Here is a 17,799-nt window from a genome sequence, read left to right as displayed (position 1 = left end):
TGCATGTAACAGAGCGAGGTCGAGTCATGTGGTATCCATGACAGTACATGGGAAGTACAGATAACAGGAGACTTGATGGTCTAAAACGAGGTTATCTGTTGTGATGGTCTAAAGATTGTGGTAGAAACTGCATAGCGGAGTAGAAGACTTAAAGAGAGAGCATCGTGTAGTCAATGGGCTAAACCAGGGCATATAAAGCGGTCAGGGGAAACCACAGAAGAGTCTGGTTGCGGACAGAGGGAGCTGTGGTTTCCGTGCATTTTACATGACAGCTTTAGATGAGGATGTGAGCAGGTGAGGCCTTTCTCTGTCTGTTCCTGGCTACGCCTCTGAGCGGGAAATTGCAGGTGTAAAAAAAAGAAGAAAAAAGAATAAGAATAAAGACCAAACTTATTCAGAAGACTGGATTATGATTTAGCCCAATTTTTCGATATAATTTCTTAAAGATAACCACGACACTTGTTCCTTACCCTTCCTTGGCGGTACTTGAACGACGATGTCTTAGGCCATGTCAAGCGTATCTGCGCGCCATTCACCATATACAGAGAGAGTCCATCTGGATCATGAGCATCATATACGTCTTGTCAGTTCAACTTAAGACCAGTTCTCCCTCATCTCTCTGGTGCTGGGGCTTATGCAGTACCCTCCCTCCTGTGTGTTTTCACAGACGCTGTCACTTGGTCCCTCGCATATATCTCCAACCTGAACAGTTCCCTCCTCTGCATCCCTTAGCCTGACTATTCTCAGACTATGTTTCCTGTTGTCACCTTAAGCTGATCAGTTTCTTCAACGTCAGCATCGTCGGATCTACTGAGGAACTTACAGGTTTTACATGTCTCCCATAGTTAGGTCTCCCATGGTCCCTCAGGAGGTCTCCCATAGTCTGTCGGGTCTCCCATGGTCTTTCGTGTCTCCCATGGTCCCTCAGGAGGTCTCCCGTGGTCCCTCGGGAGGTCTCCCGTGGTCCTTCGGGTATCCCGTGGTTCTTCATTCAACCAACGTGAGCAAGTCTATATAGCTACAGTCCTTTTCCAGTTCCAGTCTTGGCAATTGTGTTTCCGGCCGCTGGATCGCTCTATCTTGCGTCATCATATGCCTCCCCAAAATGATGTTACATGTTCTAATTACTGTCAGTTACGCACATATTGTAAGCCTGTGACAACATAATGTTCTTAACTGGAAAATATATTCCCAGTGAGCTCTTTATCACGTTTGGGTAAATTTTTAGCCACAGAATACGCCTTTCATTACTAAATTATTATTTTCTTACTGTTTTCAATTGAGCATTTAAATCGCGGTAAGATCTTAGGATAACGTTAGTATATTAGAATTCTTTGCCTAAGTCGGGTAAGATCTCGGTAAATCTCACTGCTATGATCCATAAAAGTATTCTAAGTATTCCCACATTCAGTTTTCCTTCTGCTCCCAAACTCTTTCCTTATATCCGCTGCTCACCTGAACTATTGGCTATTGCCTCCACGGGACACATGTTGCTGCCAGACAGAATTATCCTAAAATCATAGGAAATTGTGGTTTTCTAATTATCTTCTGCATCAAGAAGAATATTGACGACGTACCTGCTTTTTGTAACCCCACATTTTCTATCATCATCGGAGTTTTGTTTCTTCCATTTTCATCACATGACAGACTAAATGAAAAACATAACAACGTTTCTGTACAGTAAATACATAACTCAGATTCATCTCAGTAGCGAGCAAGATGGATACCGCAACCTTAGCTGTCGCACAGGAGGAAATAGGAAAAAAAAAATATAAAGTTGATTTTCGTCTGTGTTTCCAGTACACTCAGTCAATAGTACTTCAGGTGGGCCTGGGCGGCACTGGAAGCTATCTCGTGGGTCCCATTCACCCAGCGGCTGAGGGAGGGGTGATCAGTCCACCCTCGAGGTTCCACCTCCTCTTCCTCCTCCGTTCATCCTGGAGGAGTACGAACCAGCCGTCATCCGGGCAGGTGTGTGAGGTGAGGGGAGCAGCAGCTCCCATACCCGCTTGTTAGTGCCAGCAGTGACCTCGCCCTCGTTACTAACTCTAGTCACCCATCCTTGTCCGTGAATGGCCTCGTTTCCCCTTCTCCTCCATGTGGTAATTGGCAGTATATATTGTACTCGGGTTAATTACCGAAGGGCGGGGACGAAGGTGATTCATAACATGGGTGATGAGCTGGTGTAGTGCTAGGCTCCTCGCTGCCACTTGCCCCACACAGCCAGGCCGGGACCGCCTCCCTCCCACACACACACACACACACACACACACACACACACACACACACATGCTGAGGATGACTTGTGAGAAGGAATCATTACGACGCTTTGTGGACGTACGAAGAAATGTATCTATCATATATGTCGACTTTCTTACTCAGAACAGGAAACAAGTATTTCTGATGCATCCTGTGACATATCTATCTATCTATACATATATCTATTTATACATATATCTATTTATTCATTTCTCTCTCTCTCTCTCTCTCTCTCTCTCTCTCTCTCTCTCTCTCTCTCTCTCTCTCTCTCTCTCTCTCTCTATCTATCTATCTATCTATCTATCTTTATATATATATATATATATATATATATATATATATATATATATATATATATATATATATATATATATACACACACACATAATGGACAACTATATAAACTTTATGGCATCGTTGTGACTGAGGCTTCATCTTATATACGTAAGCTACAGATAATCAAGTACAGGATCAACAGATACACTGTCGCTACGTACCCGTACTTGCTTACCTTATCATCTTACCTTACCAACACCATGTTACCTTACCTTACCAACACTATGTTACCTTACCTTACCAACACCATGTTACCTTACCTTACCAACACTGTGTTACCTTACCTTACCAACACCATGTTACCTTACCTTACCAACACCATGTTACCTTACCTTACCCTACCTGACCAATACCATCTTACCATCTTACCTTACCCTACCTTACCTTACAGCACCATCATACTTGCCTAACGTTAGATCTTAAAGCCTGTGTCTACCTTAACAGAATTGCCAGAAAGCAAGCTATACTTTGGCCTACCTGGCTTGAAACCCTTTACACTATACACTACACAGATTCACGTTGTAGAAGTTCATCCACTTAATTCTTTCCTTTTTTTTCTCCTAGGTACATCCATAACGTTATAGTATTTGCAGACAGACGGGTGGACAGCATTGGCCTGGCCCTGGTTGTTTACCTCATTTTATTTTATTGTATTTGTCTTTCTATTTTACTGATGTTTTGTAAACTCTTCCTGATCTTGTATGTCATTAGGGAATGGTATCTGAATGTACGCTGGGGACCTGGTCTTTTGTAAGAATTTTCCATCTAAAGGTCGTGATTTATCTCCATTCTGCAGCTCAACAAATAACGTCTGAGTCATTTCATTTATTCAGATGTAATATCCCAGCACGAGTCAGTGTGGGATGCGAATACTGTATGTATAATATTTTGTAGCTTGGCAGCTTTGCCTGGCATGAAGGATGATCCTAGTGCACAACACCATGAGAGTCTGGAGGGTATTAGCACTATGGAGTATCATCACTGGCTTTGTATAGAAGGTTGGCAGAATCCAGCTTTCCATAGTAACATCTTAGGCTTTATCCGTCCCTGCTCTTCATCTGCGCCTCCCTTAATCTCAGAAACGTTTTCACCATCTTCCGTTATCTTATTCTTTAGCTTTTCTAAAGATTTTACTTCCTACAGGCTCTAGCTGAAGTCATTGTTTATTGGAGGTTGACCTTCTTCCCCCTCAACATGTCTCTCTTCATCAGCCATTAACCCTACACCTTCATCCCACAGTGTTGGCTTCCTCCTCCTCCTGACCATACAGTACCGCACGCTCATGTGTCGCCTTTCGTAAGCTAAGGACGACTCCACCCACATCAGTCTCCCTCTGCGTCGTTTCATTAGCATCATGTAGTACGGGTTGGCTGCCAGATACGAGGTAAAGATTATTACCTTATGTCATTTTCAGAATGACTAAGTCCAGAAAATAAGTATGGAGGGTAAGATATGATAGAGGAAGGCCAGGTTATCTTCTGTAATGTTTTCCTATCATTACCAAGATGTTATCGCTGTTCTGTATAGCGAAAACATAACCAACACCCACCAGCATCAATACTTCTTGAACTGTTCACTGTGTCAGCCTCAAGAATTCTACCCATCTGTTCCAGTGTGCGAGATGTTGTGTTTAACAACCGTGAAATCCACCAGCTGCGAATATATCGTTCATGTAATACAACCAAAACAGAACATCTATATGAAAGTTTTGTATTTCATATAAAATGTCAACACCAGTGTATATGAAACGCTTTTTTTTACAAAGTTAGGAAATATAGTACGTTGTATACCCAATGTATGATATATTTTTGCACTGCACTTTAATGTTTGTACGGTTACTGAGTTTAATATTAAGTCTTATGTTAAACGATCCGTGATACTCTGTATATCCTACGTTTCCTTGTTTTGTGTTTTACCAGTGCCATTAATGTTCCACCTGTCCTGTCGAGACGAGGGCGCGCTGTAATTGCTCGACTAACACTAGACTGTGGGTACTGTTGGCGCTCTGGCCTAACTGGAGGCAGGTTAATCATTTGAATTGTAAAGTTTGTGGTCAAAAATTTGGACACAAACTGGACCACTATGTCTCAGAATGTGAAATTAATTGTCTTTTAGTGACAGATGTAAACGAACCCTGCAAGAAATGTCACAACACCTTATTGTTAATAACAAGATACCTGAGATTTTCAGTTTGTATCCACTTTCTGCATCTAGTCGGTTAAACTTACCATATGAGGCTATGTAATGTATGTAATGAAATACCTGTTATGAATTGTAACATGTAATATCAACCCACTGGGGTCTGACTAACACCCTCTGTGACCCCTGTAATCCTGTTGCGCTACCGCTCACAGGGCGAGCAAGGGCGGCACAATAGATTTGCCGGGGTTACCGGCACAAATCAAATCATGGTTCCCGGGCCCTCCTGTCACTCTCTTACTCCATGTATTGTACCCCCTGTACGCTCTATACTTGCCCCCACCTAACCCACGTCCATGTATTGTACTTACTCTACGCTCTACACTTGCCCCCACTTAACCCACGTCCATGTATTGAACCTGCTCTGCGCTCTATACTTGCCTCCACCTAACCCACGTCTGTGTATTGTACCTACTGTACGCTCTATACTTGCCCCCACCTAATCCATGTCCATGTGTTGTACCTGCCGTACGCCTAATGTCCAAACAGCCAACCAAACACACCAACCCATTACGGAAGTCTACTGTCAGTGTATGATTAGACAGATACTTTCTTAATAGAACGACCCTTTCTGAAAAACCGTTTCAGAGGAAACCTTTAATACAATCCGAGACCAATTTGCAGGGTGTTGAAGCACACACCCCTGCCTACATCAGAGCTCAACACAGTATCTCAGATGGTGTGGAAAACACCAGACGTTTAGCTGCTCACAAAGACACAGACAATAAACAGCTGACGATGACGCATGGCTCCTCTGAGACAATAAACTTTGCGGCATTATCCTAGAACACGCTCTAGGTACAGTAGACCAGAAGGAGAACTCTTTTTCAATAGAATGTAAATGAATTAATCATTTTTACGTCATGCACGGTGCATCTGTCATGGCTCCTCACCACCGACCAGTTCTTAGGAGTACTGAGGAGTAAGACTTGCCAGATGTGAACGGGGGTCGCCTCCAGTAGATCGGCGCAGCTTCATAACTTCGTCAGGCCTCGTCATATTATAGCTCATCATTTCGTATGCATGTCTCTGCTTCTACACTCAAGCTGCACATTAACACAAATTTAATGTACCCCTAGCTTTGTCACAGCTGCCATTACCATGGTACATCGTACCATTTTAGTATGATATATATATATATATATATATATATATATATATATATATATATATATATATATATATATATATATATATACTATTTATTATACTTAATCGCCGTCTCCCGCGTTAGCGAGGTAATGCAAGGAAACACGAAAGAATGGCCCAACCCACCCATATACACATGTACATATATAACGCCCACACACGCATATATACATACCTATACATTTTAACGTATACATACATATACATACACAGACATATACGTATATGCACAAGTACATATTCATACTTGCTGCCTTCATCTATTCTCGTCGCCACCCCGCCACACATGAAATAGCATCCTCCCCTTTCCCGCCAGGTATCGCTAGGAAAAGACAAAAAAGGCCACATTCGTTCACACTTAGTCTCTAGCTGTCATGTGTAATGCACCGAAACCACAGCTCCCTTTCCACATCCAAGACCCACAAAACTTTCCTTCGTTTACCCCAGACGCTTCACATGCCTTGGTTCAATCGATTGACAGTACGTCGACCCAGGTGTACCACTTCGTTCCAATTTGCTCTATTCCTTGCACGTCTTTCACTCTCGTGTATGTTCAGGCCCCTATCGCTTAAAATCTTTTTCACTCCATTCTTCAACCTCCAATTTGGTCTCCCGCTTCTCCTCATTCCCTCTACCTCTGACATATATATACTCTTTGTCAATCTTTCCTCACTCATTCTCTCCATGTGACCATACCATTTCAACACATCCTCTTCTGCTTTCTCAACCACACTCTTTTTTATTACTCGAACAAACCACCTCACACCACATATTGTCCTCAAACATTTCATTTGCAACACATCCACCCTCCTCTGCACAGCCCTATCTATTTCTCATGCCTCGCAACCATACAACATTGCTGGAACTACTATTCCTTCAAACATATCCATTTTAGCTCTCCGAGATAACGTTCTCCCCTTCCACACATTCTTCAACGCTCCCAGAACCTTCGCCCCCTCCCAAGCCCTGTGACTCGCTTCCGCTTCCATGGATCCATCCGCTGCTAAATCCACTCCCAGATATCTAAAACACTTCACTTCCTCCAGTTTTTCTCCATTCAAACTTACCTCCCAATTAACTTGTCCCTCAACCCCACTGAACCTAATAACCTTGCTCTTATTCACATCTACTCTCAGGTTTCTTCTTTCACACACTTTACCAAACTCAGTCACCAACCTCTGCAGTTTCTCACCCGAATCAACCACCAGCGCTGTATCATCAGCGAACAACAACTAACTCGCTTCCCTCCCCTTTTAGCTGTCTTCTGCGACACGCAGGGAATACGTGGGAAGTATTCCTTCTCCCCCCTCTCTCTCTCTCTCTCTCTCTCTCTCTCTCTCTCTCTCTCTCTCTCTATATATATATATATATATATATATATATATATATATATATATATATATATATATATATATATATAACCTTACAACACCCCAGCACCTAGCAACACCCAATAGCTGCTTCCCAGCGCAAAGCTTCATCCTTGTGTCCTACAGCATCCCAGCACCCATCATTATCCTAGAACTTATCAGTAACACAGTACCTAGCAAGAATCTAGGACTAGTAGTGCCCAGGTATCTCATAGCATTCCATAACCTAGCAACAGCCTAGCAGCTATCAACATCTCTGCACCAAGCAGCATCCTAGCACGCCAGTAGCACGTCAACACCCAGCAACAACCCAGAACCCATCAGCATCTTAGCAACATCCTAGCACCCTGCAGCATCCCAGGAACTAGCAATCTCCTAGCACACTGCAGCTTCCTAGTACCCAGCACCACCCAACCCCTAGCTGTATCACGCACGATCTTGACTCTGGATAAACCGTGAGAATTTTAGCACCGTAAGAATCCTCTTGATATTCCCTGGTGAACGTGAGTCTGTGTCGAGGGTTCCATGTGAGGTGTGTTATGTTTATGTCCTGGTAACGTCGTCCTAATGCTCGTATGATCCTTGCTCAAGTTGTGTGACTGTGAGAGAATCATCATTGGCTCGTCAGGAACATATATAAGACAAGACACACTTGCATAAACATGCACTTTACCCTCTAGTTTAAGACTTACCTAAATACCTAATCACTTTTTTTTTAAAGACTTACAGACGCACTCGCACTCCATTCCCTTTACACTCGTTCATAAACAAGCGAGTAGCACCATCCTCAGCTGGCGTACGACATGTTAGTCTATAATACGAACGTTCTCTTCATATTTCTCTCCCTGCCTGCCTGCATCCCCCCGATCTACATGGACCATAACGCGGTGGTGGGGTTTGTGTGGAGCAGTGATGGCTTGAGCTATGGCAGCGGGGATTTTCCTTTCCCTGGTACGTACGTGGGTTTAACCATGCTGCAAAGTCAAGCTGGAGCTCTCACACCAACACATGTTGGCTATTTTCTCTCTTGTACTTTTCATTCTTCCCTTCTTGGCCTTTGAAAACTGGAATTGGTCATTTGTTTGAGTTAGAGTGAATGTCTAAGATAGAATATTCTAAACTGTATTGAGAGTGCTGAATAGCCTTAGATGCTCCAATGATTGGCTTATAAGCCTAAATTTTATAATCCAATCCAATCCCCTCTGCCTGCCTGCTTGCCTGCAGCCTCTTACACTTGCGAGAGGATACGGGCCAACACCTGGACCTCTGAGAGGAATTTTGTCAGGAGGTACAAAGTTTCGGGTCCCCTTCCCTTCTCCATTACTCATCCTGTGTTTATCCACTACGGTTTTATGCCATGAGTAGTGTCCACTTCACACACGCTTTAAGAATATTTGAACTGTGTAAGCTCACGCAAAATGTGAATGATAGTCTTCAATAAATGCAAACATTTTCTGAGATCCCAGGAAATTCCTGGGGCCCCTTTTGATCCCCCGGGCCTGGGTACACTTTACCCCCATCCCCTGGCACCACCAGGCCGTGGCAACACGAGATCTCTTCCCGTAACACGGAAACGTGTTTACCCTCACCTCTCGCAACCAGTAGCACCTTGACGTATTGTCCCTCACACACCACGTCTCGCCACAGACCAACAGACGACATTCTTCCCCTCCCTCCCCCACCACCGCTGCAAGCGTTCTCCCAGTCACACCCCAGCTCTCCTCCTCCTCCTCTTCCTCCTCCTTCCATGAATGGTCTATAAAGGATCGCCGAGAGAGGAGAGGCTGTAAAGCGGTGGTGAGTGTGTCGAGCGGCTGGGTGGCTAACTGGATGTATCCTGCCGCGGCCTACCATCCCTGCCCAGGGCCAAATCCCTTGGCTGCCCCTCGCCCACGTTTTATGTCGGGGATAAACGTGGACGACGGCCACACCCCACTGTTCCCTTAGGGAGGTCCTGGGTTCCGCCCTTGAGATTGTGTGCCGTTCCTCCCATCAACGACATTAGTTTTGTTCTGTAAAGAGTACTGATGGAGGGTCACACAGCTGTTGGTATTCACAACCTTGCACTACTGCTGTTGGTATGAACGTGCTCGGGCAGCCAGACAGCAGCGACAGAAGCCACATCCCTGATCGTCTCTCCTTCCTTCATAATAGTGTTGCAGACAAAACATCAGTGACTGGAATATCGAGTTTAAGGAGGAGTATTGAATCCTTGTGTTTACAAGCTGAGTAAGTTGTAGAACTAATAGAATAATAAGTTTATCAAGCCAAAAAGTAGAACTGTTTTGTGTTTCTGATATAGTACAAGCAACGGAGTGGTACTCATGGTTTGTTTCAGTCGAGGCCAAGGAACCATGTTAGTGTTAATCTGGAAGTGTGACCTGGATTTATGATTTTATTTCCACTTCCCATATCATCTTATTCTCAATATGGGTCACCTGTTCCTCCTGTCCCTTTCCCAACTCCCCATTTCTTATGTCGCCACTGCCAAGCAGGTGGACGGCTTGTTCCGTTCGTGTTTGTAATTACCAATTTGTTATTATGCTGGACGTGAGGGGAGCGTTACACCGGTACGTCCCATCTCTGAAACTTTTTCTCCTGCCATACGACTTTTTTTAAACATGTGCATGTCGTCCACATTCACAATCTTATCGCAGAGTTTACTCCCTTCGTCCACCACTTGTATGATATCGAAGTACTTCTTTACATCTTTTTTAGCAAGTTCTGGCTTACTGTAATATCATAGCCTCTGACTGTTATATTCTGGCATCTTTCGAAGATCTGTTAGCTGCTTGAAGGTTAAGATCGAGTCACCCCTTACTCTTGTTTCTTCCACGGTAGACAAATAAGAGGCCTTTAATCTTTCCTTTTAACTCGACTCTCTTGCTTTTAGTACCATTTTTGTTGACCTCCTCTGGAGTTTCTCTATCAGTTCTTTGTGCTTCTATAAGTGCGCTGACCAAGCTTGAGAAGCATATTCTAGTGTTGGCCTAATGTAGGATGTGAACCAATTATTGAATATTTCTTTATGTATGTATGGACCTGGATACTGTTTTGATGTTTTCTAACAGAGTTTGTCTCTTTTGTTATTCTCCTTGTGTGTGTGTGTGTGTGTGTGTGTGTGTGTGTGTGTGTGTGTGCGTGTGTGTCCCTTACGGTAACCAGTGAATTAAGCTGAAGCTCTGCTGATTTATTCTCTCTATATTGCAGATGTGGTGATGACATTATGGCAGCCGCGAATGAATTCTGTGATCATCCTATGACAAACTACGTAGATTTTCCCTCTGTATCAGTAAGTCGAGCATGATTTGTGAGGTCAACTCTTTTCATTGTTTTTTTTTTGAAACATTGCGATGGATTTTGTAGTTTTTTCTGGACATGTTAGATTTGTTCACTTGGCAGTCTGGCGGTTGTAAGTTTATTTCTACAAAACGTATCAAACGTTGAGCTTAGATGTCCTTCCCAGTGCATTCTTCTCACAAGTATGCAAAACGTCTGCATGCTTCGACAGTCATGTTTTTGCTTCTGCCAGTTACAGTCACGATAAGCCAACTTGATACTGGCTCGTCGTTCCCACATGCCAGTCTGTAATTCCATCCTGTAACCAGTACAGTCACCCGCCCCTACACCAGTCACCCATCACTCACATCAGACCGTTGCCTCGTACACCAGTCCCCACCTGCCACACTAGTCCCCACCTCCCACACCAGTCCCCACCTCCCACACTAGTCCCCACCTCCCACACCAGTCGTCTGTCTCCCATACAAATTCCTCACCTAAACCAGTCCCCAGCTTCATACACCAGTCCCCCACCTCCCTCACTCCAGTCCCCCACCTCCCTCACTCCAGTCCCCCACCACCCTCACTCCAGTCCCACACCTCCCTCACTCCAGTCCCCCACCTCCCTCACTCCAGTCCTCATCTCGCACTTCAAAATCCTTCGTCACCAGTGCCTCCCTGCCTCATTTTCCTTGTCCAAACCCACCTGTAGTGTTTCTACTCCAGTTCGTCTCCTTCATTCCAGTGTTCCTCTCTCTCTTCCATCTGGGTTTTCCTCCTCTCCTCCACCTCAGCCTTGGCTGCCACTTCCATCCCAAATTTTCCCATCGGCCCCGTTCCAGCATCTCCTTCCCACCTTCCACTTCAGCTTCTCCCTCATCCACTTGCAACCCCCCCCCCCTCTCCCTAATCCCTCTCCTCATCCCAGTGCCCCCGGCCATCCCGGGACTCGCTCTACCGATCCCATTCCAGCCTCCCTCTCTGCTCCGCCCGCCAACTGCTAGTCCGTTCCGGAGTCAGTAGGCAGAACCTGAGCCTCTTGAAATGTACATAAAACTTTTGGAAGTTCTTCTCTCACGATGGACGAACGCCGTGTTTCCAGTTACCTTCTCTCTCTCTCTCTTTCTCTCTCGCTTCCTCCTCCTCCTCGTTGGCTGCACCTGCAGGGGCCTCGCTAGTCATGCACATCTGTGGGGTCGTCCTTGATGAAGCAATTTCAAACTGGGAGAAGAATTTACGATGATAATTAACGATAGGTCAGGCTACAGATCCTCTCTCTCTCTCTCTCTCTCTCTCTCTCTCTCTCTCTCTCTCTCTCTCTCTCTCTCTCTCTCTCTCCCTCTAGTCTGAGAACTACTGGCTGGAGACGTGGTGAGGCTGGCCCAAGGGTTATAGAGGAAGGAGGAAAGTTTCCTGGGAATCTCGGCCAACTGCCCCACGTACTTAGCGTTGCCAGACGCCCCCTCCTCAGACTTGGACGAGAAATGGCCGCAACGAAGTGATTGGTCTTCTATTAGTTCCTCGTTGAGTTAACTGCCAGGGTTTGGGCTTGCTAGCGTAGGTCTGGGTTGTACCGAAGTGGGGGAGGATCTTGGTCCGGCAACTCCAGGAGAGGTAATGAAGATGGAATGTCTAATCAGGAGGAACGTGATCAAGTGCCAAAAACTATTTTATTTCTTTTGATAGCCATGAGTTCGTAGGTGTGTGTGTGTGTGTGTGTGTGTGTGTGTGTGTGTGTGTGTGTGAGTGTGATTATTAATTTTACGTTACTGAAAGAGAGTTTTACGTTCGTGTTGTCTCGTCCAAACAGGAGGATGAACACCTGGTTTGGGTGTGGGCCGAATATCATGCCTAGGATTCGAACCCATGCGTGTCCGACCACGGGCTGGCCCGTCCTGGTTCATGGTCAGCAAAGTTAACCACTCCACCGAGCGCGCGCGCCTGTGTGTGTGTGTGTGTGTGTGTGTGTGTGTGTGTGTGTGTGTGTTTAATTCTTTATTGTACGGGAGGGGACTTTTACACTCTTGTAAGCCCATCTCTTGAACACTTTCTCCCATCATATGACTTCTTCCATTCTGTATGTTGTCTGCATTAACCATGTCTTCACTCATTCTGCTCCATTCCTCCACTACTCTTACACTATATGAAGTCCTTCCTCACATCTTTCTGAAAAGATTCCTAATTTAATTTCCTGTTTTGTGCTCTCGTTGTTCTGTCCCGACATCTCTCAACATATCCAGGTCACGTCCTGACTCATAAGGAGACAGATGCAGTATGTGTGACCTGATGACGTCGTTGGTGCACATGCTGTTTTTGTCGCCTCGATCACCAGACCCTGGGTTCGAGATTCTCATGGGTCACTTCACTCCGTTTTTTATCACTCTATTCTTGTTTACTCCCATACAATTTTTACACGTGATTATGAAAAATAAAGAAAAGTATGTGTCATACCAAATTCATAAATACTCTCCCTTTCATGTGGACTTCAACAAAAAAAAAGACAATCAGGTTAGTTGGTCCCGCATTTCATCTTCTGAGCCCGGCCTGGACACCCTACCAGTGGAAGTTCCACCGTCCATCACTGTGAGAGGCTGTGTGGTCCGGCATCATCCTGCCTGCCATTTGAAACACGCTGCCAGTAGCACCTCGTACCCCGCGACGGAGTGGCATGATGCACTGATCGGCTCCTCAAGATCCCGGGTGCACATTCGTACGTCCATCCATGGTCAGATGTCACAACTGCCTCACTGGAGAATTATTTACCCACGCCTCTCGCTGCGACGTATAAGTTCAGCACATCGCCCGGATGGCCCAGTGAACACAACACATCAGTAAGAACAGTTTGTTTACAGCCAGTAATGGAAGGCTTAACCAAGACACAGCCATGCCGTATGTCCCCTCCTCCTCCTCCTCCTCCTCCTCCTCACTTGCATCATCTTCTCCACCGTCTACTACTTCTTGCCATCATGTCTCCACCATCATCGATCTCATCTTCACCTCCCTTCCTCCCTCCGTCGTTCCTCACCATTATCACTGACTCTTGTCTGGTCAACACGACCATCGCTTCATCCCTCAAACATCATCATCGCTCGGATGTTACTCCTCCAGCCTTGCAATGACCGTCACCTCTCCCCTCTTAGATACTCACTTTCCCACTGGGCTGACTGGGACCTCGACTCCCTCACCTGAGAACATCAGTCGCCTCTCCTGTTGTCCATAAATCATCTTCCCCGTTTTCTTTATCTCCTCCTCAACCCAGACCTAACAATTCTTTCATAAACATTACCATCGATTTTTTCTTTAGTTACGTCGTCTTTCGTCAGTTTTATCATTATACATCTTTCTTCGTATTCATTACGTCTTCATCTCTTCTCTCGTTAACCAGCTCCTCGGTAGCATCAATTGTGAGTCTGTTGGTTCCTTTCTAATTACAATTTTGAGGTTCATGACTGACAAGCCTTTTTTTTTTTTGAACAGTTTCTGTACTAAGTGCAAGTTTGGCTAGGGTTCAGTATCAACTCGTCATGCTCGCGGGTATCAACTCGTCATGTTTGAATATTTGTCTTTGGCTTCATAGACCATCATACTACATTCTGATCTCATGGTGTTGAGGACAAGTAGTAAATATAAAGAATCAGAGATGACTAAGCAGTCTGTAGCAGCACTGCCTGCCCTCCCAGTGGCAGAGTCGCGAGAACCTTCAGTATAGATACACTGAGTTACGTGACTGTAAGTCTGGAGTTTCTGTATATGTTCAAGAGCATTGGTCTTAGCTAAGTGTTGAAGGTGAAGATTATAAGTAATTAGTGTCTTGGGTGGATAAGTGGGTGTAGTGACGTCAAATGGAGTTATCTGCCAGGGAGGCAGGAAATGCTGCCGCTTACTTAATTCTATATAAATGATTTACCCCAAACATTGTCATGTAATTGGCTGTCATGGGGATCCATCGAGATCCACGTGTGTCATGTCGACAGATATGGTTGAACAAGTGTATACAGACATCACTGTGTGCCAGAGGCCACCTTACCTGCACCAGGAAGGGAAGGTCTTCACGGGTGCCCTTGGGTGAGGGGAGGGTGCCCTCCGTGTGCAGCCTGGAGCTGTAGGCGGAGGCGGTGGAGTCATAGACCCGCTCCGTGGCCTCCACTTCCTCCCCGCAGATCACCGCTCGCCTGTACAGGAGGAACGAGGATCGGGGTCAATACTGATCTGTACTGCAAACTTACCATTTCTTTCCTTTATTCATTTAAAATGTAGCATCCTTTACTCCCCTTGGCTTCTGTGCCAGAACTCTTCGTCTTCCTAACTTGTAGTTGGTCCACATAAATCACTGGCTGCGATATACATGTGTGTCAAACGTGTCGATGAAGAATAGATACAGTAAATTCTTTATTGCTGTGGTATTTCAGAATGAAATTGGCCATGTTTCTGAAATCAACTGGTTCAAGGAGATCTATATATCTATTTTTGCTCAAAATATGTGCCATATACATGTGCGGTGTGTGTGTGTGTGTGTGTGTGTGTGTGTGTGTGTAGCTATTGTAGGTACTGCGGAGCTTTGGGCAATATATTCTACCGAATGTATGTGACCATGAAGAGAAATAATTTTGTAGTGTTTTAAGTACATATAGTTGTGGTGTATAATTCTTGACGTATTTATTTCAAATTCTAAATCTCTCTCTCTCTCTCTCTCTCTCTCTCTCTCTCTCTCTCTCTCTCTCTCTCTCTCTCTCTCTCTCTCTCTCTCTCTCTCTCTCTATCTATCTATCTATCTATCTATCTATATATATATATATATATATATATATATAAATTGTTGATAAAATTTGTGAACAATTCACCTTGTCCACATAAGTTTATGATGCGCTCGTTGTCTGTTGTTTACCAAGTGGCGTCCTAGTTACGTCGCTTCGTTGTATATCAACTGACTGTTATATTTCTCTCTTGTATCTCCCCTGATGATGTGATTATTACACGAAAGTGCACTTGGGAACTTATCGTGTTTCATTTTCCCCGTGGACTCATAGGAAAATATATATATATATATATATATATATATATATATATATATATATATATATATATATATATATATATATATATATATATATCTTTCTTTCTTTCAAACTATTCGCCATTTCCCGCATTAGCGAGGTAGCGTTAAGAACAGAGGACTGGGCCTTGAGGGAATACCCTCACCTGGCCCAATTCTCTGTTCCTTCTTTTGGAAAAAAAAAAAAAAAAAAAAAAAAAAAAGAGAGGGGAGGATTTCCAGCCCCCCGCTCCCTCCCCTTTTAGTCGCCTTCTACGACACGCAGGGAATACGTGGGAAGTATTCTTTCTCCCCTATCCCCAGGGATATATATATATATATATATATATATATATATATATATATATATATATATATATATATATATTGTGCGTGCGTGTGTGTGTTAATCCAAAGGCATCTAGCGTTGCCTTACTTAACGTATATCCAGAATATTCGTTGTGCTTATGCAAGCTAAGCTGGTCATGTCTTAGACCAGCAGACAGAACTGTCTCATACATACATACGTGGGCTTCACTGTAGAGGACACCTGGTGATGTCTGCTGGGTCTGTAATGGTTCAGGCAAGTTTGTTTACCGTTAAACGTCTTATAACCTTTTCCTAAGATAGTGTCGTAAGGGACACAGAGTTTCTTACCCACTGAACACGACGGTACGATCCTTGGGTTGCACGACGGTAAGACTCTTGTTGCACGGCGGTATGACCCTTGGGTTACACGACGTTACGACCCTTGGACTTTGATCTGACCCTAATGGATCGCATTGTCGTGGTGAAGAAGTTAAACATTTTCTTCTTTCATCCAGTGAGACTTCACCACATGACACTGTGTGTCTGCATGAATACCACAGCGTGAGAAGTTAATGAAAACAAAAACTATAAAGTTGATTCCGTAATTAATTCAAGACAAGTAAACATATGTTCCTCATGTCACCCTCGAGGCTGAGTTGACGAAGCGGCTGCAGAATGCGCGTCAAGATGAAGGATCAGATGATATTCCCTGCGAGTGTTTCCTGCTGGAGAATCTTCACTTGTGATCGCAAGGCACCTTCGCTCTATAACACCTTTGCACTGTAAACAGACGGAGGTCTTTTAAGATAAAGGAGCGCAACGGAGGTAGCGCGGTTACATCATACATCTGGTACCTACGGTAGTGACATCTTGCGACTGGAAACCTGATGTCAACAAAATAGGTCTGCTGGAGAGTTGACAGTGAAGTTCACAGTGAGGGTCATGAACGGATGGTTTAGCTGTGGCTCATGAAATATGCTTCTATAAACGATACATTTGCCGAGTGACCAGCCACTCTCGGGTAATGATAATCATCATTGGCTTTACGTGTGTTCATCTACATCCTTCTTCAGACCAGGATAAAAAAAGAAGCGTATTTTGCACCAATGTTTCCCCCTTTATCAGCCATTTGCGAATGTTTAATTGACATGCTCTCAGGATACCTACCAGGCAGTGCATACTAAAGAGCATGATCTCGTTACATTACCCACACCAGCGCTGGAGAATCTTCATTTCAAACGTAATATTGCGCCGCTGTGGGAACTTTGTGTGACTCTCGTGAGCAAGAGGAACCTAAGATTCACATTCTGTTCGAACAGTTGCCTCAAACTTTACTGTTGCTTCTAATCCTCTCTTTCAGACTGGTGTTCACAAGACCTGCATTTGATCCAGAATACAACTTAATGATGAGATAGGACTGTAGGAGGAATGAAGAGGGTCCTTCGCCAAATCATCTACCGGGATTTAGAAGGTCCAGTCCATTGCTCTGCCATGTCATTCAGAGCTCACTACTACGAAACAGTTCAGTACAGTAATCAGAAATGTTTGAATCTGTAAACGAGACATGACTCACGAAGCCAGACTTCACTCCCGCATCTAGACATGACTCATAGCCAGAATGACACCTGAAGCCAGACATGACTCCTGAAGCCAGACATGACTACTGAAGCCAGACATGACTCCTGAAGCCAGATATGACTTCAGATTATTGGAATGTATCAGGATTATTGAAGAGAACCTAAATGATGTTGTAGATGAGAGGAAATTACATCACATCAGTAACAACCCGCAAAGCCAATCTGAAATAGACTTGGAGATTAATTTTATTCTTCTCTGTTCACTGTGTTTGTTAATCCTGTCCATAGT

At 44.4% G+C, this 17,799-nt stretch overlaps 1 protein-coding gene and 1 long non-coding RNA gene across 2 annotated transcripts in view; one reads left to right on the top strand and one right to left on the bottom strand.

Annotated features, from left to right (window-relative positions):
• LOC139761859 (CB1 cannabinoid receptor-interacting protein 1-like) overlaps positions 1-17,799 on the bottom strand; it is a 324,899-nt gene that overhangs the window by 113,020 nt on the left and 194,080 nt on the right. The window contains exon 3 of the mRNA XM_071686422.1: positions 14,620-14,764. Within this exon, the coding sequence (XP_071542523.1) occupies positions 14,620-14,764 (145 nt within the window). The remainder of the gene's footprint in view (positions 1-14,619; positions 14,765-17,799) is intronic.
• Positions 10,523-17,799, top strand: part of LOC139761872 (uncharacterized) — a 188,536-nt gene continuing 181,259 nt past the window's right edge. The window contains exon 1 of the long non-coding RNA XR_011715631.1: positions 10,523-10,605. This is a non-coding gene — a long non-coding RNA (uncharacterized lncRNA). The remainder of the gene's footprint in view (positions 10,606-17,799) is intronic.

This window comes from Panulirus ornatus, chromosome 3, assembly GCF_036320965.1.
Source record: "Panulirus ornatus isolate Po-2019 chromosome 3, ASM3632096v1, whole genome shotgun sequence".
Classification (NCBI taxonomy): domain Eukaryota; kingdom Metazoa; phylum Arthropoda; class Malacostraca; order Decapoda; family Palinuridae; genus Panulirus; species Panulirus ornatus.
The sequence above is the reverse complement of the archived record's forward strand: the minus strand, read 5'-3'. Positions and strand labels throughout refer to the sequence as shown.